Here is a 27,913-nt window from a genome sequence, read left to right on the forward strand (position 1 = left end):
GCCAGGTAAATGGAAAAGAGGGAGGCCTAAGAGGTTTATGGATGTGGTGAGAGAGGATATGCAGGTGGTGGGTGTAACAGAGCAAGAGGGCAGGAAGATATGGAAAGAGATGATCCGCTGTGGCAACCCCTAACAGGGACAGCCAAAAAAAGCAGAAGAAGATTAATCATTCCAGTCACACCTCAGAGGAATATTTGTCCACCACATTCTAAGGTCACGTGTCTTCTGTCTACACACAGTACTAATTCTCTTATTTTGCTACTGGCATTTTTATTTGCTTCCTATTTCCTACACATTGGATTTCTTGAATGAAAATTGGAGGCAAGAATGGGAACAAAATATTAAATAGGAAATGCGCATTTTGAAGTCTAGGCCAAAACAGGCATAAAGACAGGATTGTTGAATATTATACTTGAGCTTAAATAAGGAATGACTGTTGTTTCTAATCTATATATATAAAATTCTTTTCGCGTTTGAAACAGAAATTACGTATGAGCGTTTGAAACAGAAATTACGTATGACCACAGAGGAACAGGAAAAACATTCTTAATAAACCTGATTCTTGCAGAGAGAGTGAATGGTGACATAGATCTGGCTGTAGCGTCATGGGGAATCGCTTCTACATTATTAGATGGAGGCCGTACAGTACATTCGGCATTGCTATTACCATTAAACCTTGCTCACGCCGAAAATCCAATTTGCAACATACGCAAGGGCTCTGGAAAGGCAAAAGTCTTGCAACATTCAAAGATAATAGTTTGGGATGAGTGCACCATGGCACATAAAAGAGCTTATGAAGCCTTGAACCGAACAAGGCAAGATCTCAGAGATCCTATCAAAATAATGGGAGGTACTGTCATTTTACTCGCAGGAGATTTTTGTCAAACATTACCAGTTATTCCACGAGGGACACCAGCGGATGAACTCAACGCATGTTTAAAATCCATGCTTCTCCCACGGTCAGTTATGTCACGTGTTCTCGGGTAGGTACACCAAAAAATTTATACATTTATGCACGTAATGGGCAAACAAAAAATGTAGTATATCCAAAAGCACTGCAGTAGTACTCAATGTATCTTTACTTCTTAAATGTTAATGTATTACTGTTTAATAATTTATACGCTTCTTATATGTTGTTCAAATTCTTTTATCAAAATACCAGTAACAGCGCACTGCACGAATACACTTGACTTGAGCATTCATAGTATTCATCCTCTTTCTCTGTACGTTTAGCATTAGTTTGCTCAGAGGTTGATGTGCTTGCTGCTTCCTGAGGAGATCTTCTTTACTCCACCGTAGCTGCCCGCTGCTTCTCTATCGTCGGCATCTTTTCGCGTTAAAACTGATAAAGTTAGTTTTTGTGTTGCAATTACTTAGTACGTTTTCTTTAACCTTTCACTTAATTTGGCACTTAAGTCTTCAATCTGCCTCAAGAATGATTAGAGAAGGTGGTAGGGAATGAGAAAGTACGCATCCACTGCACGGCTGCCCTGCTGTGCGCTGCTGAGTGTTGATTCTACAATAAAATAAAATAAAGATAAAAAGAGTAATAAAATCATCACCCCGAAAGCGGATAGTAGATGTCATGTAGTACATGTGTACCAAATTTCAAGTCAATAGGTGAAACGGTTTGCGAGCTACAGGTGATTTAAAATCCTGGACAAACGAACAGCCACGGTAGCGTATTATAGAAGAATATTTTACTGTTTAATAATTTATATTTATATGCAATGTGCTTCTTATATATTACTTAATATTCTCATATGATAATGATGTTAATAATGTTGTTTATATTGATTTCTATGTTATTGTAAGTGCTCTTTATTTGTTGAAAAATAAAATTATCAATTAACAAACTTATTTTATAAATACTACATTTTATTTTTTTCCCTTGCACTCAGTGAGCGAAGCCACTGGGTAATCAGCTAGTACTCCTATAAAGTTTGAGGCTAATACATTAAGCAAAAGATCTGTACACACAAGCCTTTTCCACCCAAAGAGAATCAGAGCATGTCAATGATAGGACATAAAGTAATATTTACTGTACCAAAAATCATGTAATGTTACCTTTAAAAAGTGTTTGCATTAAAATCTACCTGCAAAAATTCCTTCATCCATCCATTTTTAAGAATCGGGTCATTCCATTTCATTGCCGTTTCTAGTAAACAGATCCTCTTCAGCAACACTGAGTCGAAGACAAGAATGAATTCTGGATAAGATGCCAGTCCATTCTGGGAACACTCGCTTACAATCCAACACTTACTCCTAACGACTCATTTTAGTGTCCCCAATGGACAGAACCTGCACATTTCTGAGAGGTGGTAGGAAACATCCAATGCATATTCCATAAACAACATAAAATATTTCAGTTAAAACCAGTCTTGGCATGGGTATGTAAGAAAACAAAATTCTATGTATGTAGAGTTTGGTTCTTATGTCTATCTCAATCAGCCCTAGAATGTGTCTAAAATACTAAAAACCTACAGTTCTTTAAAACCGAGAAGAAATATCCCATAGAATGCACTTTCACAGAGTGACATAGAAATGGCAGTCACTCTACTTGTTCCAGCCATGGTGCCCACAATCCCCTATTGTTCGTAAAGATGTATTGCATTTTACTGTTTCTTTCAATAATCTGGACAGATGGCTAACAGAGAGTAAGTTCACTGGATAATCGTGTTTGTGATGTAAACTTTAATGTTTGAATGTTTAGCCATACAGTTATTGTGAGGAGAAAGGTTCAGAGTTTTGAATAATTATTAAGACAGTAGTGGGCACACGAAAGCATCACACAAATCTAGGAACACAATGCTTTGGCTGTTGAGTTCATCAGATGTGTGCCTGAAACTGAATCACTGGACTAGATATTGAGGTAGAAGAGAAGTGTTAGCAGTGGAGGACATGATGAGGATACAGTGCAGGTCAACATGGGTGGGAACAGAACCATATGAGAAGATAAAGAGTCTGTTAGAAGGTTAGCTTGATGTTCAATGTTGGGACAGTGGAGGTACCAGTACATTTAATTTGTTTAATTCTTTTTTGATACTTCATATTATGCATTCAATATCGATATTTCTGAAGTAACCCAGCCAAGGGGGATGCACAAAACAATGTGTTTCTTTGTGCCAGTCCCAAGACCGGATAAATGGAGAGGATTACGTAAGGAAGGGTATCCTGTGTAAAATTCTGCTACATCAATATGCGAACAACAATACAGGATATGTAAGAGGGAAGTGTGAAAGTGGTGTTTACTGTGGTAGGAGTGAATGATACATTTATGGTGGAGGTGGGATTACATCAGGGATCATCTCTGAGCCCTTTCCTATTTTCAATGATGATGGACAAGTTGACAGATGAGATTAGATAGGAGATCCCCTTGGACTATGATGTTTGCGGATGAATTTGTGATCTGTAGCAAGAGTAGGGAGCAGGTTGAGGAGACCCTGGAGAGGTGGAGATATGCTCTGGAGAGGAGAGGAATGAAGGTCAGTATGAACAAGACAGAATACATGTGTGTAAATGAGAGGGATGTCAGTGGAATGTGAGGATAGTTGGCAAAGGTAGATGTGTTTAAATACTTGGGATCAACAGTACAGAGTAATGGGGAGTGTGGAAGACAGGTGAAGAAGAGAATGCAGGCAGGGTGGAGTGGGTGAAGAAGAGTGTCAGGAGTGTTTTCTGACAGATGGGTACCAGCAAGAGTGAAAGGGAAGGTCTACAAGATGGTAGTGAGACTAGCTATGTTATATACAATACAATTTATTATTGTATAGCCCAAATCACATAAGAAGTGCTGCAATGGGCTTTAACAGACCCTGCCTTTTGACAGCCCCTATCCTTGGCTCTCTAAGAAGACGAGGAAAAACTCCCAAAAAATCCCTTATAGAGGAAAAAATGGACGTAACCTTGGGAAAGGCAGTTCAAAGAGCGGCCCCTTTGCAAGTTGGGCGTACAGTGGGTGTCAAAAAGGGGGTAAATACAACAAAATACACAGAACAGAACACAAGTAATCCTCAATACAATATAATAGTGCAATAGAAATATTATGGGTTGGAGATGTTGGCACTGACCAGCAAGCAGGAGACAGAGCTGGAGGTAAAAGAGTTAAAGATGCTAAGATTTGCATTGGATAGGATGCATAGGATTAGAAATGAGTACATTAGAGGGTTAGCTCAGGTTGGACGGTTGGGAGACAAAGTCAGAGAGGCGAGATTGTGTTGGTTTGATGGTTTGAACGTGCAGAGGAGAGATGCTGAGTATACTGGGAGATGGATGTTAAGGATAGAGCTGCCAGGCAAGAGAAAAAGAGGAAGGCCTAAGAGAAGGTTTATGGATGTGGTGAGAGAAGACATGCAGGTGATGGGTATAACAGAACAAGATGCAGAGGACAGAAAGACATGGAAGAAGATGATCCACTGTGGCAACCCCTAATGGGAGCAGCCGAAAGAAGAAGAAGAAGAAGGAGACATTGGCACTGACAAAAAGACAGGAGACAGAGCTTGAGATGGCAGAGGTAAAGATGTTAAGATTTGAATTGGGTGTGATGAGGATGGATAGGATTAGGAAGGAGCACATTAGAGGGTCAGTTCAGGTTGGACGGTTTGGAGCCAAACCAGAGAAGCAAGATTGTGTTGGTTTGGACATGTGCAGAAGGTCCAAAATGTTCAGAAGGTTTAGCTGCTCTTGAGCTATCCTGTTCCTGCTCTGTTTCAGTTTTTTATAGGCTAAAATGCTGCACTATATCTTATTGTTTTGATTTAGTCTCTTTTAAAATTTCTTGATGTTGTTTCTTGGCATTTTTCATTTTGGGTTTTGTTTATGATTTTCTAAATTGGAGAACCTAAACCCTAACATTTATTACTAGATCAAAGTGTTTTTTTTTTCAAAATTGGAAATATTTTACATCTTTCCATGATGTCATTATTGTACATGCCATCTTGAGACAACTTTTGCTTACCATTGTCAGGGTGTTGCTTTATATAAAGGACTGCATTGTGCATTTCTTGATCATTCGAGATTGTGGATTAAAACAAACCTTCTTTTTTAATGTGTGTTTTTTCTCTTTGTTCTCTACATATTGTTAAAGAATGTTTTTGCTACAAATTTACAAATACAAATTGGGTTACTAGGGTTTGGTGAAAGACAGGATTAACTTTAAAGTACTGACATTTGACTTCATCTCATCTTCCAGTTCCTTTCATTACGGTCATTTTGTATTGTTGAAATGTGCACATGATGCTTCAAAAAATGTTAAGAGGAGAAATTCTATTAGACATTTACTGAATTTGAAATTCCAAATACATTGTGCTGTGGTGGGCTGGCACCCTGCCCGGGGTTTGTTCCTGCCTTGCGCCCTGTGTTGGCTGGGATTGGCTCCAGCAGACCCCCGTGACCCTGTGTTAGGATATAGCAGGTTGGACAATGACTGACTGACTGACTAATACATTGTGTAGTCTCATAAATATGAACTCTTACACTTACTCTTACACTTACACTCTAATAAAGTCATAATAAAATCTAACATATGCTAACAACTGTCATGTAAGTAACAATTTACTTCATCTCATTATTAAACAACCTCTGGCTAGTTATTTTAATGGACAGTAAATTATCATTTATCTCTATACTGAACTGAAGGAATGGCAGGTGATGTAAAGAATTGGAATTACAAAGCAAAGTTGAGGTGAACAAGCCAGGGCTGTAACACAGACATGACAAGGCCCATGAGAATGAGAAGCCATAATTGTAGACAAGAAATAGAGAAGAGAATCACAAACCAAAACTTCATATAACTGGAGCCAAGACATGAAACAAAAATTGTAGACATGTGCAAAAAAAGGAATTTCCACCCAGAGTCAAACAATAATTATGCTAGAGTTTTTCGATTCAACCCACAAACTTGTACAATAAGGAAGTGCATGATGCTGACCTTTATACTTTTGACCTGGTGATGTCATGTGCCACACACTTCCAGTTGACCTTATCTAGTAACAACATAGCAACCATCAATAAAATGGTGGCACCCATAAAAAAGCAAAAAAAAAAACTGGCAACATACATAAAACACAATAAAACAAAAAATAAATGTAACCATTGGATTGTTGGCTCTCATAATCACCCAAAATGTTGTGAACATTATTTTTAGAGTTCCAGGAACTTTTTAGAAAAATTAAAAACACAAGTTAAATCATAACAGTCTCAACTTTTTTACGATATTTTCTAGACTCACATTGGCACTCCTTCGTTACAGCTGTTTAATAGATTTGTTAGTTTTAATATAACTAGGAAAGATCTCTCAGAATTGAGTCTATACAGAGTATAGATGTCCTAATTACATTTTGTATGAATTCTTTTGGTATTTTTTTAGGTCCTTCTATCGCCACCGTTTTTGCCACTTCATGCATTGCTAGGATTGTGACTTCTAGGGCTGTGACTCGCGGGTAACCAACGGGATAAGAGGTTGGGGGGTATCTTTCATTATCTTTCATTATCCAATTTGTGGAAACAAACCTTTTCTCCCTATAATAAAAGAAAATCTTGAGACAAGACTTTTGCCAAGAGATTTTGTCAAGTCCCGCCCTCCTCTCAACCATTTACAACCACGCCCATGGTCCTCTCACCTCTCATTCGTGTGAGTGTTTTTGTCAGACACAGTTCCTGAGCTCTCAACTATTATAAATTTTTAAATTTTCCTCACTTTAAGTTCCCAATAAAAGAAGTCATATTATGTCCAAATCTTATTGAAGAATTTCATGCCGAAGGGTTATCAACAGAAGAAATGAGTACACGGGCAATCCTAGCACCGAGAAACAATGAAGTCAAATGAATTCATGTGGAAATTGTCAATTGGTTACACGGCAATGACATGTAAAATTTTAACAGGTGACAAGAAAGTTAATGTAGTGCATCTTTCAAGAATAACATTAGACACCAAAGGAGATCTTGATATGCCATTTGTATTAAAATGTTTACAGTTTCCCATTACAATAGCTTTTGCTGTGACCATTAACAAATCACAGGGACAAACATTTGAAAAAGTCGGTTTATTATTAGAGAGAAAGAAACAATATTCACTCATGGGCAGTTATATGTTGCGTATATTGTTTTTACTGAAGTTTTACAGTAAAAGTGTAAGTTTAAAAAGTTTTTGCGTGTTAATTTCAATGCTAAACAGAACGAAATCATATAACGCAATGAATACCTCTAACGCAACATGAAACATAATTTTCTTTCAGTTTATTACGTTTTACCATTTTTTTACCATGGGTAATTGTAATTACTCGCTGTAATGTAAAATAGTTCTATTATGCATATGTAACAATTCCCTTGAAATAACAATCTGTTCAAATTGTACATCCGCTTCCCCATACGTGAGTGGCAGAGCTGTGAAGTGGCTAGCCAGGGGTTGGCGAGCGAAGCGAGCAGGGGGCAGAGACCCCTAATAATAAAAAAAAAAACACTCAAAAGAAATCTTTTCTAATTTTGCTTCTCATTAGTTTCTTTTTGCTTGATCTCTTTGCCTGTTTTTCAACTTCAATTCTTGTCTCTCGCTAGGATTTGGTAGCTAGGTTAATTTTTATTTGTTTTGGTTTCATTTTTTACACTCTTTTCCTGGTTTAGCTCAGTATATAAATCAGTTGTGAGAATAAAAATGTGTGAGCCATTACCACTGCAAGAATTCACTGGTGCGCTCATACAGCAAACTAGTAGCAATGAATCAAAGAACAGTAAGCAGAAACTAATTCTACTTGCAAGAAATCTATGAATTACTTATTTAAAGACTTGCTACTTATATTAATGCCTTACACCTTAATACATCAGTACCTAATACATAATTCATTAATACCTAAAAGTGAAGGACTGAGAATTAGTCCTTCAATTCAGGCCACAAATCATTTGGATGATACCCTTGGAAAGGAAAAAAAAATCTGCAATGTAAGAGTGACCTGACATGACAGAATGAAAACACTAGCAAGCCATAGCATTAAATGAGCTCTGTTATTGGTGAGGATTGGTTTCAAATCAAGCAATCAGGTTAAAACAAAAACCAGCAGCCACTACGGCCCTCCAGGATCGACTTTGCAGACCCCTGCCTAAGACGGCTGAACTTTTACTTTCAATAGATGAAGTGTGTATAGTGAGACATTTTTGTTCTTTACTCCATGACAGACCAACAATCACGCTTCTGTTTTTAAAACATCACGTATATAAAATTCATTTTCTGTTCAGTATTATTTTATTTATTATTTTTTTCCAAATGACACTAAAAGCTATAGGCTTCTGTCCCAGTTAAAGCACACTCACAGTCTAGAGCTCCTGATTGTGATTTTTCCGCATTGGGCATGGCTAGCAGTATACAGAACTAGCTAAAAACCACACCACCACTTCTTTCAATTGTGATGGAGATAATTCTTTGTGGTAAAGCTGTCTTGAGAAGGATACAGAGAAACTTGTCAGTTGACTTATTGCACGTTTTAAAAAATCTTTCGATAATTTTTGACATCTTTAATCATTTCTTTTTTAAGGGATACTTTGAAGGAAGGTATTATATAAACTATACCCCATGACATATGGACACTTTAAAAGAGATAATGAAAACTAGTAGACAGGTAGACAAAAGTGGTGGCATTTCACACCATGACATGGTCAGACCAGGCAGCAGCACTGTAGGAAGCTCCAAGATGACAGACATGACTGTTTTCACTAAAGGGTAGAGCCCTTGAGGAAAAAAGCTAAAATTATTTTGCACCTCAACCCTGTGGTGAGCCTGGCCTGGGAAGCTAATGACATCTTCACTTCTCTAGCTACTTGCCTGTGTCTTTATACCTCCTGGTGCTGGCCAGCGGGCAGAAATGGTGAGTCTTTGCCAAGCCAGTTGTCTTTATTGAGGCTTCGTCCTGTTCAGACTAATCCCACTTTGATCCTGGATGCTCATTGAAGCCACTGTTTACACTTTCTGGGATGAGAGCTTGGAGATTAGAGGCCTCCATGGTTTGCCCTGCTCCCTAGTGACACTCCTGCTGTACCAGGCATTTGTTTGATCTCCCCCGGTCACAAGAGCAGCTGCTTTTGAAGAATTTGCCCAGCCTTTTAACAGAACATCCATTCCTATTTAAGGAAAACTACCTCACTACAGCAACTTGCATTTCTTGAATGAGATATTAGTAAATATAACTTGTAATATGTTATAAATAAAATAAAACAGGTGTCATTGTCTCTAAAAAGATTTTCAGCATCCTTTGCTTTACCAAGCAATAAAGTGTGTGACATCAAATGGGGTGATTTTCTCCAAAAGAAAAACTTTTAAATGACTGAAATCCAGCTACTTCACAAGTTTATTATAGAAATTATATGAACTAGTGTCAAGCTCAGTGATGCATTGACAGAGGCCATCACAGGTAAAGCTCCAGTTGGTTGTCTATAGGAACACTTTCTTCCCAGTCATATCCCTATTGACAGAAACATTTATGGATCGGCACTCAAAGCTGTTTTATACAGATTACTTTGCAGACCTCATATCTTCTCTTAATTCTAAAGCACTGTGGCCTAGGACACGGGTCCCCAACTCTGCTCCTGGAGGGCCGCAATGGCTACAGATATTCATTCTAACCCTTTTCTTAATTGGTGACCAGTTTTTGCTGCTAATTAACTCCTTTTCCTTTCATTTTAATGGACTTGTTTTTTAAGAGTCGTTCCCCTGAATTTCTTCATCATTCCTCTGAATTACTTCATTTCTTTCCTTAAATGACACCCAAACAGAAATGAAATGTGAAGTGAGTGAGCCAACAGAAGACCAACTAAGTCAGGGCCACAAACTCCAAACTCCAATCATTTCCAAAACTGTTAATTTTCTCTTTTCTAAGAGCACACTGTTAAAATGATTTGGGGACCTGAGCAGATCAACATTCCTGAGACCTTCATCTTTCTTTATTTTCAGATCTTGCATGATGGACACCAGTTGTTTTGGCTCATTTTGTATCTCATAATTGTTTGTCTGCTAATTATGAAAAAAAAAAACAATTAAGGGGTCTGAGTCTTAAAGAGCAAGTCAATTAAAATTAATTCAAAAGAAGTTAATTAACAGAAAACACAGGTCATTAATTAAGAAAAGGGTTAGAATGAAAACCTGCAGCCACTGGGGCCCTCTAGGATCGGGATTGGGGACCCCTAGGGTAGGGGTATGAGGCACCATAAGTTTTCATGTTTCTCTCCATATTACTATTATTCTGGAGTTGTCACCTAAGATGCTTGAGCTCTACTTTTATAAATACATCTAAACTGTATACTGCATGTAGGACAAGAAAAGCATCCTGGCTGGGAAGGAGAATGGTTTATTACCCAGATGGGAAGCCAGAGCTGAACGACAGATGGATTGGCTGGCTGGACGAAAAGATAATATTGTGTCCAGCTGGTATAAAATAACAGATGGACCAGCAGAAGTTGAGACACTGGGAGTAGTTCCTTCCACCATATGACAGGTGGTAGTGGTCCTTGTGTGGCAGCCCAGTTGGGACACCTGCAGGGGAGCTTGGGAGTTGGAGTACAGAACTGCAGCCCTGTCGGGGGTCCCTAGGTGCTGATAGAGGGAACTGTCAGGGGCGGACCTCCTTACTTTCTTTATGGCCCGGAAGTGTTTCCAGGAAGACACCGGAAGTATTCCTGGGTCCGGCTTAAAAGGGAGTCCGCTGCCTCACGTCAGTAAGTCAGAGTCGGGATGCAGCAAGTAACACTCAACAGAAGAATGAGAGGAGGAAGAATTTATTTATTTAGTGTGCTCTGGCTAATCTTGGAAGGGTGATTATTGGAGAGATGTAGTGTTTAAATAAATATCATTTATTTGAACTCAAAAGCATGCTGGGTATTGCTGTGTCTGAAGTTTGGGGCTCAGCGGTGCCCCCCCCCCCCTGTTGGTTACAACTAATAATAATAATAATAAGTTTTATGTATATAATGCCTTATCTCAAACCCCAGGTCACTTTTTAAATAATGCATCAACAAATAGGTAAACAGAAGGCCAAAATATTTCAGCTGACATAATACAAAACACAGAGTAAAAATAAATTAAAAATAACACCAGAAATTTAAAGGTGAATAAATAAATTATTAGATCTTAATAAAAGGATGGTAATATTGGGTCAAGAGGAAAGGCATGTGCAGTTATGGAGAGCTTGAAGAAGAGTGTTCCACAGTTTGGGAGCAACCACACTATATGACCTTACTCTGATTGTAGACAGCTTTGTGTGGAGAACAGAAAGCAGATTTGTGTCAGAAGAAATTAGGGACTAAGCTAGTGTATAAGGTTGAAGAAGAGCAGAAGGATAAGAAGGGGGAATGCCATTGGGTGGGTTGAATGAAAGTGTGAGGAGATTAAATTGTGCACGAATGAGTACAAGAAGCCAATGGGACTGGAAAAGAACAGGGGTGATATGTGTGGACCTCCTGGTATGGGTGAGTAGCCTGACTGCAGAGTTTTGGATGTATTGCAGTTTACTGTAAGATTTGACAGGGAGACAAATATATAAAAAATTATATATCAACACAATCCAGCCTCTGCTCCTTAGGGACAAGCTGACAGAGATGGGAGTAGATTCATACCTGGTGGCATGGATCGTGGACTATCTTAAAGACAGACCTCAGTATGTGCGTCTGACATTGCAGAACTGCACATCTGACATTGTGGTCAGCAACACAGGAGTGCCACAAGGGACTGTACTTTATCCGGTCCTATTCAGCCTATATACATCGGACTTCCAATACAACTCGGAGTCCTGCCACGTGCAAAAGTTCGCTGATGACACTGCTATCGTGGGCTGCATCAGGAGTGGGCAGGAGGAGGAGTATAGGGACCTAATCAATGACTTTGTTAAATGGTGCGACTCAAACCACCTACACCTGAACACCAGCAAAACCAAGGAGCTGGTGGTGGATTTTAGGAGGCCCAGACCCCTCATGGACCCCGTGATCATCAGAGGTGACTGTGTGCAGAGGGTGCAGACCTATAAATACATGGGAGTGCAGCTGGATGATAAATTAGACTGGACTGCCAATACTGATGCTCTGTGTAAGAAAGGACAGAGCCGGTTATACTTCCTTAAAAGGCTGCGTCCTTCAACATCTGCAATAAGATGCTGCAGATGTTCTATCAGACGGTTGTGGCGAGCGCCCTCTTCTACGCGGTGGTGTGCTGGGGAGGCAGCATTAAGAAGAAAGACGCCTCACGCCTGGACAAACTGGTGAGGAAGGCAGGCTCTATTGTTGGCATGGAGCTGGACAGTTTGACATCTGTGGCAGAGCGACATGCGCTAAGCAGGCTCCTATCATTTATGGAAAATCCACTGCATCCACTAAACAGTGTCATCTCCAGACAGAAGAGCAGCTTCAGCGACAGACTGCTGTCACTGTCCTGCTCCACTGACAGACTGAGAAGATCGTTCCTCCCCCAAACTATGCGACTCTTCAATTCCACCCGGGGGGTATGGGGGGGGCGGTAGTGGGTAAACATTAACATTATACAAAGTTATTGTCTGTTTTTACCTGCATTATTATGAATCTTTAATTTAATATTGTTTTTTGTATCAGTATGGTGCTGCTGGAGTATGTGAATTTCCCCTTGGGATTAATAAAGTATCTATCTATCTATCTATCTATCTATCTATCTATCTATCTATCTATCTATCTATCTATCTATCTATCTATCTATCTATCTATCTATCTATCTATCTATCTATCTATCTATCTATCTATCTATCTATCTATCTAGATATGAGGCAATACAAGTAGGACCTCTGCATCATGGGATATAAATGAGGAGCAGAGATGAGCAATGTTACAGTACGTAGGTGGTAGAATGCAACTTTAGTTAAAGGATAAATATGTGTCTGCAAAAAAGAGTGTGAAATCAAAAATAACACCAAGATTAAAAACTGTACCAGAAAGAGTAACTGTAGTGCCATTTAAATTGAGAGAAAAGTCTCTGACCTTTGAAAGAGCAGCCTTGAACCTCACTGACATGACCTCTCCCTTATTCTCATTTAACATAAGAAAATTAAAGGGCATCCAGGGCTCAATAACATAGTCATAGAGGAAGATTATCAGTGTAAATGTTGTTAGGGGACCAATGAGATGGGTGCTTAAATATATTTTGGTATCATCTGGATAAAAATGAAATTGCAAATCATACTGACCGATAATAGAGGCCTGAGGAAGCAAGTAGAAAAGAGGACCTAAAACAGAGCCTTGTGGAACACCTTGAGAAACTGGTGCATTGCCGGACTTTTTTTCCAATAGAAATGACCAGTCAATAAGATAGGACCTGAACCAGGCTAATGAGTGAGAGAGACACAGAGGGGTTGGGAGCATGCGCTCATAGCATGTTGCCACACCCACCGCACAATGAACCAGACTGGGACCAGAGTATAGCAGGCTAAAGCAGTATCACAAATTGAAAGGTGAGACTGAAGACCGGAGAATAAAATGTTATGATTAACTGTATCAAAATCAGCACTAAGATCAATGAAGAGTGGAATATTGACAAGACCAGAGTACAGAGTAAAGTAAGAATCTTATTTAATCCCATAGCACACCCTTTACATTTTGTTCAGATTGTTTCCATGCAATATATACATCATCATTCATACATTTTCCAGACTACTCCTCCTAGTGATGATTACATTGATAATAATGCAAACAGAGCTAACCAGGTTTCTTTTTTCCCAGGAGAAGATTCTAGCTCTTTTAGGGTGATTTGGGATTAGATATGATTCCTCAAACAAGTTCTAGACTTCCCTTGGAAAAGCTCCTCACTAGGTGCCAGAAACTCTAAAATGGGCTTCTCTTGATCCAGAGAAGCCAGACCTGTACTCATAGGTTTAAAAAAATTACTGAGCTTTAGTATTAGTAAAGACGCTTAAACTAATAGTAAAGAAAGGAAACTTCTGATTTGGCAGTCACAGTGACAGTTAGGCATTATGTAGACATATGGGCATTGGTAAGAAGAAGGCCCAGTAGCATTTCTTGAAACAATTCTGCTGAATAATATCATGACTGAAAGTAATAAGTGTGTCAGAGAGAGAATGTGCACCATTGTTCATAATGGTAATCAGTTTTGTTTTAATTCACTCCTACACTACTACCTCTAGGGGGTCCAGAGTGTGTCCCATAACTGCAGCTGCTCTTTGGACCTCTCTTGAAGTGATGTTACCAGCCCAGCACACCATAGCACAGAAAATTGTACTTAATATCACAGAGTTACAGTGTATGTAAAGGATGTCACTACTCACATTAAAGGAACACATTCTCCTTAGGTAAATGAGCCTGCTCTGCCCTTTCTTATATAGTTCTTCTGTTTTATGAGACCAGTCCAGTCTGTCATTGATGTGAACCCCTTAATACTTGCAGGAGTCGACCACCTCTACATCCTTTCTCTGAAAGTTGACTGGGTGTAGAGGCTCTTTGGTGTAGTGAAACTCTATAACCAGTTCCTTGGATTTGCTGATGTTGAGTTGCAGACAATTCTTTCTACACCAAAAAAACAAAGTTCTCCATCTTAGTCCTTTACTCATCAACACACCCTATAAGTGCAGAATCGTCAGAAAATTTCTGCCCTGGTGTTATATTTATAGTCTGAGGTGTACAAAGTAAAGAGACAAGGAGACAGGACAGTTTCTTGTGGCACTCCATACCAGAGACACCACAGGCTCATCCACCTGCACATGCCTGATCTTTCCCCTTAACAAACATGGCTGGATGGTACTGAAGACACTGGAGAAATCAAAGAAGAAATTCCTCACAGTGCTGCCAGCTTCGTCCAGGTGAGATATGCCTTTTGGAGCAGAGAGATAATTATATCCTCCGCTCCTATCTTTGATTCATAGGCAAACTTCAGTGAGTCCATGTGTTCTACCACAAGAGGACTTGTATAGTCGAGGACCAACCCATCCTAACTTCATGATGTGAGACAATGTGAGACAATGTTCCACTGGTCTGTAGGCATTAGATGAAGAAGTGCCTGCCTTCTTCAGAACAGGAATAATGTGGAATGTTTCCAGAGTACTGCAGTGGACTGGCACCCTGCCAGGGGTTTGTTCCTGCCTTGCGCCCTGTGTTGGCTGGGATTGGCTCCAGCAGACCCCCATGACCCTGTGTTAGGATATAGCGGATTGGATAATGGATGAATGGATGGATGGATAGTTTCCAGAGTAGTGGCACTTTTCGCAGCCTTAATGACAGGCTGAACAGGTGAAAAAGGATACCACAAAGATGGTCAGTAAAGGCCTTAAGAACTCAAGGACTGTCTACATCTATTCCTGATGTTTTTCCTGTGTGTGGCCTCCTCAGTTGTCTCCTCACTTGGTCATCAGTTGTGGACTCCCCATACTAATGATGAGCAGTTGGCTCAATCACTGGCCATTCCAGTTGAAATGGTAGGATTTGCTGATGTAGTAGGGATGGTGTGAGCCCTTCATGCAAACATATGCCTCATGGAAGTGTGTATGGTAAGTGTTCAGTGTCCTGGAAAACATGTCTAACTCAAAAGGAGTCAGTTTGTATATATGGAGTGTCCATGTAGGATTACAATTTACACAGCAAAGACTGTGAGCTGGATGTAATACACATCTATAAAATTAAATTCCCTTTTTCAATTGCAAGTTACAGTTAACAATTACCTACAACATTTACAGCACTGCTTTCCAAGAAACCTGCGATGAGTTGGTGGACCCATCCATGGACAGTTCCTGCCTTCCATCCAATGATTGCTAGGACTGCCACCAGCTGCCCCATGCTCCTACTCTGGGTAAGTGGGTTAGGAAGCTCGATAAATAGATGGATGTTTTCCATGAAAGACACATACCTACTGTATGGTGATGGTAAAAACCATTCTTAACAATAACAATTATTTCTATATCACATTTTTATACAAATGAAGTAGCTTAAAGTGCTTTACAAGATGTCAAAGAAGTAATCACATGTAAAGAAAAACAAACAATGCATAAATAGTATATAACAAATAATGCACACTTTTTTAAGACAGATATATATACTGTATTAATTAAGAGAAATAGAGTCTTTAAATATAGTTTTTGCTTTCAAGTCTTTAAATGTTGGGCTGAGGATAAGGTCAGTTGGCCAGGATGGACAGAAATAAAAAAAAAATAACCCAGTCAAGCTAGAGAACAAAAAACAAAATCTGCAAGGGGTTCAGGCCAAAAGATCCCCCCCCCCCATCCCCAAATGGACATTCTCATCCATCCATTATCCAACCCGCTGAATCCATACACAGGGTCACGGGGGTCTGCTGGAGCCATCCATCCATCCATCCATTATCCAACCCGCTGAATCCGAACACAGGGTCACGGGGGTCTGCTGGAGCCAATCCCAGCCAACACAGGGCACAAGGCAGGGAACCAATCCCGGGCAGGGTGCCAACCCACCGCAGGACATTCTACCTACCATAAATGTCCTTAAGTCATTATTTATTGCTTTTTAATTTTTAAGGCTTCATCTTTGAGGATTCAACACAGTGGGGTCTCATGGCAGGTTGGGGTATCAGCTTTCATTCAAACATTCAAATATCACAGGTGGCTGCAGAGGACATTGACCAGGTGGTCAGAAGAACTGAAAAAAGAAAACAGAGAAAATGAAAGATTGCAGATTCCTTGAAGAGAATGGCAATTCTATGCAAATCTAGTATATTAAGGATAGAACAGTAATAGGGTGTTGTAACATGTTAGCCATTATGGATGCAGTGAGAAGTTAAGCAAAATGTCACCTTTTGTTAGCTAACTAGAAAGATTACAATAGGCAAGCTTTAGAAGCAACTCAGGCCCCTTGCCTCGAAAGCTTGCATAGTGTATTCTTTCTAGTTAGCCAATAAAAGGTGTCATTAAAGGTAGAATGAAATTGTAGTTACAAAAATGCCAAGCTAAAAAAGTGGATTTTTAGGAGTTTTACAAAATGGTCCACAGTGTTAGCCTGGCATATCTCTGTTGGTAAAGTATTCCAGATTTTTAATGTATAACAGTGAAAGGCAGCCTCACCTCTTCTTTTACGCTTATCTCTTGGAGTAGCAAGCAAATCACTATTAGAAGATCAATAGTTACAACTTGGAGTGTAGGGGGATAGACACTTCAAAATATAGGAAAGAGCAAGATTATTTAAAGCTTTATATATCAGTAATAGTATTTTAAAGTCAATTCTAAAAGACATGGGTAAACAATGTAACGATGCTAAAACTGGTGAGATGTGTGCAGGTTAGTTTAAAGTTTAAATTTTTATACCTTGATTAGATGTTAGCATCTAATAATGAAACTCTATATGCACTTGCTAATGTCTTAATACATACATATTATATAGAATCATGTTTAAAAAAAAAAAATAATACATTGCAAATAAAGAGAAACTAAATAAAAGAAGGGCTGGGGCCTCTAGGGACTCCATATTTAATACGTTATGGTGGACGTTGACTAAGGCTTCTATAGCCTTTAAATTACTTTTTAACAGCCAATCTGTCCTGATGCAGAGTCAGTTCCAAATGAATGACGGCTTTCTCTTCTTCTTCTTTTGAATGATGGCAGGCTGGGATCATATATAATAATCCATTACTGCCAATATCTGGATGGAGGTTCCAACTTTATTTACCTAGTTTGCTTACAAGTACTTAATCTTCTAGAATGTATTACCCATTTCTGTATTTTTTAGATACTGAAAAGGGCTTTAAGTACTACATGGGACTCCTTTTAGTTCAAATTTATCTTTTACGTCTTTCCCTACCATATTTCAAACACCAGACCATGTAGTCTTCCATCCATCCATCCATTTTCCAACCCGCTGAATCCGAACACAGGGTCACGGGGGTCTGCTGGAGCCAATCCCAGCCAACACAGGGCACAAGGCAGGAAACAATCCTGGGCAGGGTGCCAACCCACCGCAGGACACACACCCACACACCAAGCACACACTAGGGCCAATTTAGAATCGCCAATCCACCTAACCTGCATGTCTTTGGACTGTGGGAGGAAACCGGAGCGCCCGGAGGAAACCCACGCAGACACGGAGAGAACATGCAAACTCCACGCAGGGAGGACCCGGGAGGTGAACCCAGGTCCCCAGGTCTCCCAACTGCGAGGCAGCAGCGCTACCCACTGCGCCACTGTGCCGCCCATGTAGTCTTCTAATGTTTCTTTAATTAGTGTTGCCAACTTTCCTAAACAAAAATAAGGGAGGACCTATGGCAACAATAGAGGTTTAAAGGGCTGTTGCCGGGCCTGTTGATGTCCGGCACCCACCTGGAGTTTTGTTGTTGTATAAAATACAGAATAAAAAGTGTTCCATTTGGAAAACACAACATATCTATTTCAAATATAGGATGATTTTGTAAAATAATACGGTTGGCAACCCTACTTTAGTGCCACATTGCTCACACTATTCCCGTTTTATGCCTTCCAAAATAATAATAACATTGGTTCAGACCAACATGTCCAAGCCATAATCTATTAAATAATTTGTCCCTTTCTCACTCGAGGACAGCATTTACTATTCCTTACTGATGGTTTTAACTAAAACAATTGTGCTCCTTTCTCACTTCCCCTCTTTTGGATGGCGTTTTATTAGAGGAGGAACCGGAAGGGATGGTGTTCTTGCCAGTTTCACACCAAAAACCTTCCCCATGTTTTTGAAGGAACCCAGAACTGCGAGACACTCCCGACACTCAGTTACTTTTTATTACCATATAGTATTTTACAGGATGGTGGCGCAGTGGTAGCGCTGCTGCCTCGCAGTTAGGGTCCTCCCTGCATGGAGTTTGCATGTTCTCCCCGTGTCAGCGTGGGTTTCCTCTGGGTGCTCCGGTTTCCTCCCACAGTCCAAAGACATGTAGGTTAGGTGCATTGGCGAAACTAAATTGTCTCTAGTGTGTGTTTGGTGTGTATGTGTGTGTGTGCACCCTGCGGTGGGCTGGCGCCCTGCCCGGGGTTTGTTTCCTGCCTTGCGCCCTGTATTGGCTGGGATTGGCTCCAGCAGACCCCTGTGACCCTGTAGTTAGGATATAGCGGGTTCGATAATGGATGGATGGATTTCATAGGATCAAAGCACTTCACAAAAATTCAAAATGTAACAAAATAGATTAAAGCATAACCAAAATGAATAAAAACACTGGATATAAAATAATATCAACATTAAAAATCAAATCAAAGAAAAATACCAGTTCTGAATAACACATGATAAACCTGAATAAAAATATACCAATTTATCTTATTATTATATATATTATATATTATTATCTCACGCATCACAAGTGAATTATCACATACACGTTTAGTAGCATTAGCAGGGTAGGTAACGTCGTCTGGATCACCCAGTTGTATTGCTGAGCCGTGAACCTTTAGCCTTACTTTACGTGAAAAATGACTGAACCACTAAGCCCCAATACGCCATTTTTAAATGGAGAAGGTCTTCTGATTATTCTAACGGTGTTTTAATACCTATTGTATTTTCAAATAGACTAGGTCAACCGGGTTGACGTCTCTAATATAGGCATATAGGCTTCTCTCCTATCAATAATCCCATCCTTGAATTTAAAATCGACCGCGAGGGACTCGTGAATTCTGAGGTTATGGTGCCCTCTACTGGTAAAAAATATGGAATGAACCCAAAATCGGATCCGATCACGCTGAACAGAACTGCTTCCGTCCACAGTTTATGAGAAAGAAAATAAGTGACTACCACTATAACAAAAAAGAATGAAATCAGTAACGCTTTTCATACGTGCATGCGATGAGACTAAATCGCGCAAAAGCGAAGCGACTAAAAATTTGAAGTCGCGTCTATTTAAAAAAAAAAGAGCAAAACTCACAGGAAGTGATTGACGCGCGTGTGACGCAAGTCGACGCGCGTAAAACGCGCCCGTTTAGGATTACGGCGTGGTTCGGACGCGTGCGAAAACAGAAGCGCATCAAGCGAAACAAATGGACAAAGAAAAACTCATCACACAAGTCCAGAGTCATCCCGTGCTGTATGACTCAAAGGACGAAAACTACAAGGATAATGCTAAGAAGGATAGTGCATGGCGTGCAGTTTCCACAGCCCTTGGCCTCTCAGGTATTTTAAAAGTTACTATACGAAGTTTTAAAACAAGCAGGCAATAGTGTTATATCGCAAAGAAATATTGAAAGAACGTGACGCAGATTTTCAAGTTGTTAAATCTATACGATCGTGTATAAAATTTCTAAATTATAAATTGTAATGCATTGTCATGATTTCATTTAGCAGTTTTGCAGATTTTATTACATTAAAATGTATTTTTCCTATAGCAAGTACTATAAATACCAGGAACCCTTTAGATTCTGTCTGTCGCTCGTCTTCCCTTTACTGGATGTATTTCTCGTTATTACGGCAACCAGCCAACTATTTTCAAAGCCTGCTTTTTCCATTCCAGGGCTCTTTTGAGCCAGACCCTACAGTACAAGATAGCAACCCGACCTGGATGGGAGGCCATTTCACTGCACAACACACATATACACACCCGGCTGATTAACTTAACACAAAAATCTAAGGGGAGACCCCCACAGCGACTGAGCTAGAATTTGAACCCAGTTCGTTGGCATGGTGCTGCATTGTTAAATTGAACTTTTTAAGTACTAAATTTTCAAACTATTGAATTAAAAATATTAATATTGACCCAAAATAATCTTCTGGCTGCCACATCACAAGGATTTGCAGGGTATTGTACAGTGTCTTCAAAATATTTGCACATTTTATTGTTTTACAACATTAAACCACAGTGGATTTAATTTGGCTCTTTTGGCACGGATCAACAGAAATAAAAAGACTTATTAATATCAAAATGAAAACCGAATTATGCAAAGTGGTCTAAATTAAACAGAAATATAAAACAGAATAATTGATTTTGTAACTATTCACCTAATTCATTACTGATATATCCAATTCGTTTTAGATGCCATATTACAGTCATATGAAAAAGTTTGGGAACCCCTCTCAGCCTGCATAATAATTGACTCTACTTTCAACAAAAAAGATAACAGTGGTATGTCTTTCATTTCCAAGGAACATCTCAGTATTGGGGTGTTTTCCGAACAAAGATTTTTAGTGAAGCAGTATTTAGTTGTATGAAATTAAATCAAATGTGAAAAACTGGCTGTGCAAAAATGTGGGTCCCCTTGTAATTTTGCTGCTTTGAATGCCTGTAACTGCTCAATGCTGATTACTTGCAATACCAAATTGGTTGGATTAGCTCGGTAAGCCTTGAACTTCATAGACAGGTGTGTCAAATCATGAGAAAAGGTATTTAAGGTGGTCAATTGCAAGTTGTGCTTCCCTTTGACTCTCCTCTGAAGAGTGACAGCATGGGATCCTCAAAGCAACTCTCAAAAGATCTGAAAACAAAGATTGTTCAGTCTCATGGTTTAGGGGAAGGCTACAAAAAGCTATCTCAGAGGTTTAAACTGTCAGTTTCAACTGTAAGGAATGTCATCAGAAAATGGAAGGCCACAGGCACAGTTGCTGTTAAACCCAGCAGGTCTAGCAGACCAAGAAAAATACAGGAGCGGCATATGCGCAGGATTGTGAGAATGGTTACAGACAATGTATCTGTACATTGTTCTACAATTCAGCGCAATTTGCACAAAGAACATCTGTATGGCAGGGTGATGAGAAAGAAGCCCTTTCTGCACTCACGCCACAACCAGAGTCGCTTGTTGTATACAAATGCTCATTTAGACAAGCCAGATTCATTTTGGAACAAAGTGCTTTGGACTGATGAGACAAAAATTCAGTTATTTGGTCAGAACAAAAAATGCTTTGCATGGCGGAAGAAGAACACCACATTCCAAGAAAAACACCTGCTACTTACTGTCAAATTTGGTGGAGGTTCCATCATGCTGTGGGGCTGTGTGGCTAGTTCAGGGACTGGGGCCCTTGTTAAAGTCGAGGGTCGGATGAATTCAACCCAATATCAACAAATTCTTCAGGATAATGTTCAAGCATCAGTCACAAAGTTGAAGTTACACAGGGGTTGGATATTCCAACAAGACAATGACCCAAAACACAGTTGGAAATATACAAAGGCATTCATGCAGAGGGAGAAGTACAATGTTCTGGAATGGCCGTCACAGTCCCCTGACTTGAATATCATCGAAAATCTTTGGGATGATTTGAAGCAGGCTGTCCATGCTCAGCAGCCATCAAATTTAACTGAACTGGAGAGATTTTGTATGGAAGAATGATCAAAAATACCTCCATCCAGAATCCAGACACTCATCAAAGGCAATAGGAAGTATCTAGAGGCTGTTATATTTGCAAAAGGATGCTCAACTAAGTATCGATGTAATATCTCTGTTGGGGTGCCCAAATTTATGCACTTGTCTAATTTTGTTATGATGCATATTTTCTGTTAATCCAATAAACTTAATGTCACTGCTGAAGTACTACCGTTTCCATAAGGCATGTCATATATTAAAAGGAAGTTGCTACTTTGAAAGCTCAGCCAATGATAAACAAAAATCCAAAGAATTAAGAGGGGTTCCCAAATTTTTTCATATGACTGTATTAGTTGAATGGAGATCACCAGTCTGGGGTCTCAGTTGATTGTAGTCCTCATCTAAAAGGGTCAATATGGAGAATGAACATAAAAGAACACTCCACGAAAAGGTGACTGAAAAACACAAGTCAGTGGAAGGAGACGAGAACATCTCCAAGTCAAGTATCGCTTAGAGTCCCAGTTATATCAATCATTAATTAATGGAAAGAGGTTATTTTTTTTTCTGTTGATCAGTTTCAAAAAACTGTGATTCAATGTTGTATAATGATAAAATGTGAAACTTTCTAAGTGTGTGAATACTTTTTAAAGGCTCTGTGTTTGAAGACATGGGTGAGTGTGCGTGTATACTTTGTTGAGTCCCATTATTTTTGAGTTTCTGCTGTGTGCTTGAGGCTCCAGCTTTCCCTTACCATGTAATGGATTTAGCAGGTTCAGAAAATACTGTACTCTAAAATTGTGACTTTGTCTACCGTTGTGGGAATATATAATGTATAGTACAGCAATTTAGTGTAAATTGCGTTCAATAAAAGCATCCAGTAATTAAAAACAATTTAATTAAACCTGATCTGGATCAGGCATGTTAGAAAATTACATTTCTAAAGGATACGGGTAACCAGTGTAGCAATACTGAAACTGGTGAGGTGTGCTCAGATTTTCTGATTAAGATTCTTGCTGCTGCGTTTTGAACTAATTGCAGCCAACTGATGTCTTTTTTTAGGTCGTCCTGCTAGGAGTGCATTTCAGTAATCTAATTGACAAAGCAAAATCGTGAAGTAATTTCTCAGCGTCTTACTTTTGCAGTGTTCCTTAAGTGAAAGTACAACTCCTTATAAAGCTATCCATTTACTGAATCTGATTATTCAGGTTCATGGCAGGAAGGCAGCAATGTGGAAGGGAACTTTACTCTATCACAGGACACACTCACCCATACAAGGCCAAGTTGCCAGTGTTATGAGAGGACTTCTCATTTAATTTTCCTTGACCTCTTTGATTTTTTTCTTAGCCTTTTCTCACCATGTGTGGGTTATTGATCATGGAAATTTTGATTATAGTATAAGTATCTTGTTTTGATATCTTTTTGGCATTGTTTAAATAGTATTGTTATATAATATTATACCATCTAATCATCATATTTGTTTTCTTGTGGCCACCACCACTTGTATATATGTTTCCCAGGTAGTGAAAATGCAGTCCTAGTATTCTGGTTAATATTTAATTTAAAGTTTAGGTCAGAATCCAAGATTATACCTAAACTAGCAGTGTAAGCCCGTGCCCTAGAAACTATTGATATCATCAGAAAAAAAATTGAAATGTAGAGATGTCAGGTAATTAAAAGGAACTACACTGGGCATCTCTCTCTTAGGGGGATTCGTTTTCCGATGTGCTCCCCTCACATGTGTATTAGCGGTGGAAGGAAAAGTAAAAGGGATGCCGTTTTGACGATGTGCTGGCCTTGCTTCTATATTAGCGTCTAAGCGGGTTTGTTTCCTCGGAGGTGGAGCCCTTACCCCGATACCACCTCTCACTTCTGGACTGGACAGACAGACACGCACACTTCCACATGCAGACATTTATATATGATTCTTTACCTCTGCCTTGCATTTTAATGCCACGGGATCCAGTTTATTTTTAATGCCCTCATTACTTCCATTTTTGCCAGCCACTAAGACTTTTGTTGTTTCCTTTTTTAATCTGAGAAAACTACTACTCATCCATTCAGAAATACAAATAAGATTAGGGAGCCAAGAGAGCCAGGGTCATCGGTTGCTATATACTGTATATGTAAAGCTGTGTGTCATCAGCAAAGCTGTGGCAATTCACCTCGTACTTCGATATAATCTTTCCTAATGAAAGCATGTATATTGAAAAAAGCAGCAGGCGCAGAATAGATCTTTGTGGTACACCTTGTACTATATTATAGACCTCTGAATAACAGTCCCCACAACTAACAAAGAATATTCTACCTGTTAAAAAAGACTGAAACCAATTTATGACACTACCAGAGACACCCACCCATTGTCTAAAGCAATTTATAAGAATACTGTGGTCCATGGTGTCAAATGCTGCTCTCGGGTCTAAGAGAGGAAAGACAGATAAGTGGCCTGTGTTCACATTAACCCGTAATGTTATTGAGTCAGTGTAGTTTCTATACTATTTGTTCTAACACCTGACTGAAACATTTCAAGTATAGAATGTTTGTTCGAATAATCACTTAACTGATGAAATATTACACTTTCTAGAATTTTACCTAATAAAGACAGACTAGAAATACAGTAGGTCTGAAACTGTTAAAGACAAAAGAGAGTTGATTATTTTTCTTGAGCAAGGGCTTAACAACTGTAGCCTTTTGATAATCTGGGAAGGCCCCAAAATCTAATGATGAGTTAACTGTGTCAAGTACACTGTCAATAAGAACATATGAGATTTCTTTAAAAAAGCTAGTTGGGACTGAGTCATGGACACTGGCACAAGTGGATGGTTTTAGTTGAGAAATTATTCTGTGGAGCTCAGGTCCACCTATTTGGGTGAAGGAATTTAATTCACTTAAAAGAGCATGTTGGACTTTAACAGGGTTAACATTGGAGGACATCTAATATTGTTTGTTTTGTGTTTAAAAAATGTTGTAAAAGCTCAAAAACTTTCACTAGAAGTTTTCAAGGTGTGTTCCATTGAATGAGCTGGGTTTAGAAGGTGATCAGTAGTTGACAATACAGCTCCTAGTTTTCCAGCATTATAATTTTGTCCGTTTGTCTGTCCAGGATTTTAAATCACCTGTAGCTCGCAAACCGTTTGACCTATTGACCTGAAATTTGGTACACATATACTATGACATCTACTATCTGCTTTCAGGGTGATGATTGACCTCCAAGGTTATTCCTCTTTTTATTTTTATTTTATTTTATTGTAGAATCAACTCTCGGCAGTGTGGCACATGCGTACGGGCGCCGTTCTCATTCCCTACCACCTTCGCCGTCACTTCCCCTACCTCTTCATATCTTAAATCATTCTTGAGGCAGATTGAAGACTGCCAGCTTAAGTGAAAGATTAAAGAAAACATACTAAGTAATTGCAACACAAACACTGACTTAATCAGTTTTAACGCGAAAAGATGCGACAAGAGAGAGCTGCTCAGGAAGCAGCAAGTGCATCAACATCTGAGCAAACGAATGCTAAACGTACAGAGAAAGAGGATGAATACTATGAATGCTCAAGTCAAGTGTATTCACTGCACGTTATTGTGCCATTACTGTTCACTAATATGTGCCTTCAGTATTTCATAGTGGACTGTTAGTTTAGTTTTTCTCTCTTTATGCTCCGCTCCCCTGCATTTTTACATTATTTTGGACACCCTATTTCTCTTCCAAGGTATTTTAGTGCTGGAGAATTTCTTAACAATTTTTTCAAGGGCCAGTATGTCAGCTGCTGCCCTTACCTTAGCATGTAAACTATCCAATTTACTGGTTACATTGCTAGCTGTTTTAGACCAAAAACTACATTTAGAATGACTATTTAGAATATTAGCAAACTTAGAGGTTACAGATGCATCAAAATGGCATCTCCAACATGTCCATTCATCATTTTCTGAATCTGTTACGACCAGGGTCATGGGGTACCAGATCCTATTGGAGCAGAATCGGGCACAAGCAAGGAAGGAAGGAATTGTCACGGAATTGGATGGCACTCTATCACTTGGCTTATTCATGCACAAGCCCATAATTACCTGAGATGCATGGAATAAGTGTGGGGAGATGCAAATCCACATATACAGGGACCAGACAAGGAATTGCATTTTCATCCCTGAATATTAACCACAAGACTACTGTGCCACCCACCGCTAACATTTATCATTCTAACTTGATAAAGAGCATCAAGAAGATCATTCATTATAATGGTGAATACTATCTCGATAGCTGGTACTATGAATGTACTTTCCAATCAAATCCCTGTGTATTTCTTCCCAAAGTTACAATGAATAAGTAGTTAATCTCACTAAGACAGGATATGATTCACTACACAAATGCCATACAAGTGTCCCACAAACAGGCTGTCTGTACTCAACTCTGTGGACACTAAGCAAATATACAGTAAGACTGCTGAAAGTGAGTCACTTGATCTCATGATATCAGCCCAGAAAAACTGGCTAACACCAATTATTTATAAGTTTATACCTACTATTTAAATATATATACTTTATATATATATATATATATTTTGTTTTAGTGGAGGACTGTCAGAAGAGATGGAAAAATCTTCGTGATACCTTTGTGAGGAAGAACAAAGCTTACCAGCCTGGTGGGCCAGATTTAAGATGGCAAAAGCAATGGAAGTATGCTGAAATTATGTCTTTTCTTCTCCCGTATGTGCAAACAAGAGGGTATGTTACAAATGTTAAACTTTTTAAACGTTACACTTGAAATATAACTATTATGTACAAAACCACATAGTAAAATTCAGAATCATGAAGCCAGAGGCTATACCTGCCTGCCACCCCCACATATCTCCAGTTTGCATTAAGTAAATAAACAATAATGGCTTTAAAATAATTACAGTTGCACAATCATCAGTGTTAATTAATCATACTAACTTGTTTTGTGTACTATATTGTAAGCAAGTATAATAAGTAATGCTAAGTGATCTTTATTCTGTTTTGCCATTTTAGGGCCATGTCAAAATTTATAGAGGATTCAAAAGAATTGGTAGAGAAAAACATAACCATCCCCCTTAATGATGTTCATGAAGCAGAGGGTGAAGAAGAAAGCACAGGCTCAACTTCTGACATCTCACATTCCCAAAGCAGAAATGACGATTCTGTTCAACCTCATATCAGAGGACGAAAGCGAAAACGTGAACGAGAAGACTTAGATGAAAAGCTCATCAAATTCTTGACCTCTCCATCACAGAAAGTCCCTGTTTCCTCAATAACACCAAAACCACAATCTCCAACAGAACTTTTTTTAATGAGCTTGGTGCCAACTATTGATGCCTTAACACCACGTAATCAGGTACAAGCGAAAATTGGAATTCTTAAGCTCCTAGATGACTTGCAATCTTCTCAAGAGGAAGAAAATGTTTTTTGACTAGTGGGTTTGGAAAATGGTTGGATGGATGAATGGACGAGTATTGCTTGAGTATTTGGGGTGGCAGCACCAAAGCCAGGGTACTGCTCAGCAGATTCTACACCCTCTTACAAAGCAGGGACTTGTGGCTCAGCATGGAGAAGACACATTGAGCCAGAACTCTTTTGTCTTATAATAAAACTTCTCCAGTGTAGTATGCAAAAGTGCATTTTCACGTTGAAATTTATTAAAAAAAACTTTCAAACATACTGTATACTGCTATTTCAGCCTTTTTTGTGTCTAG

At 39.2% G+C, this 27,913-nt stretch overlaps 1 protein-coding gene across 1 annotated transcript; it reads left to right on the forward strand.

The window, feature by feature from the left end:
- The first annotated feature begins 19,655 nt into the window (after nucleotides 1–19,655).
- On the forward strand, nucleotides 19,656–27,913 carry LOC114666620 (transcription factor Adf-1-like). Its single transcript, XM_028821544.2, has 3 exons — nucleotides 19,656–20,094; nucleotides 26,774–26,927; nucleotides 27,213–27,913. The coding sequence occupies exons 1-3, from the start codon at nucleotides 19,962–19,964 to the stop codon at nucleotides 27,628–27,630; spliced, it is 705 nt and encodes a 234-aa protein (XP_028677377.1). The 5' UTR covers nucleotides 19,656–19,961; the 3' UTR covers nucleotides 27,631–27,913.

Source organism: Erpetoichthys calabaricus, chromosome 16 (genome assembly GCF_900747795.2).
Source record: "Erpetoichthys calabaricus chromosome 16, fErpCal1.3, whole genome shotgun sequence".
Classification (NCBI taxonomy): Eukaryota; Metazoa; Chordata; class Cladistia; order Polypteriformes; family Polypteridae; genus Erpetoichthys; species Erpetoichthys calabaricus.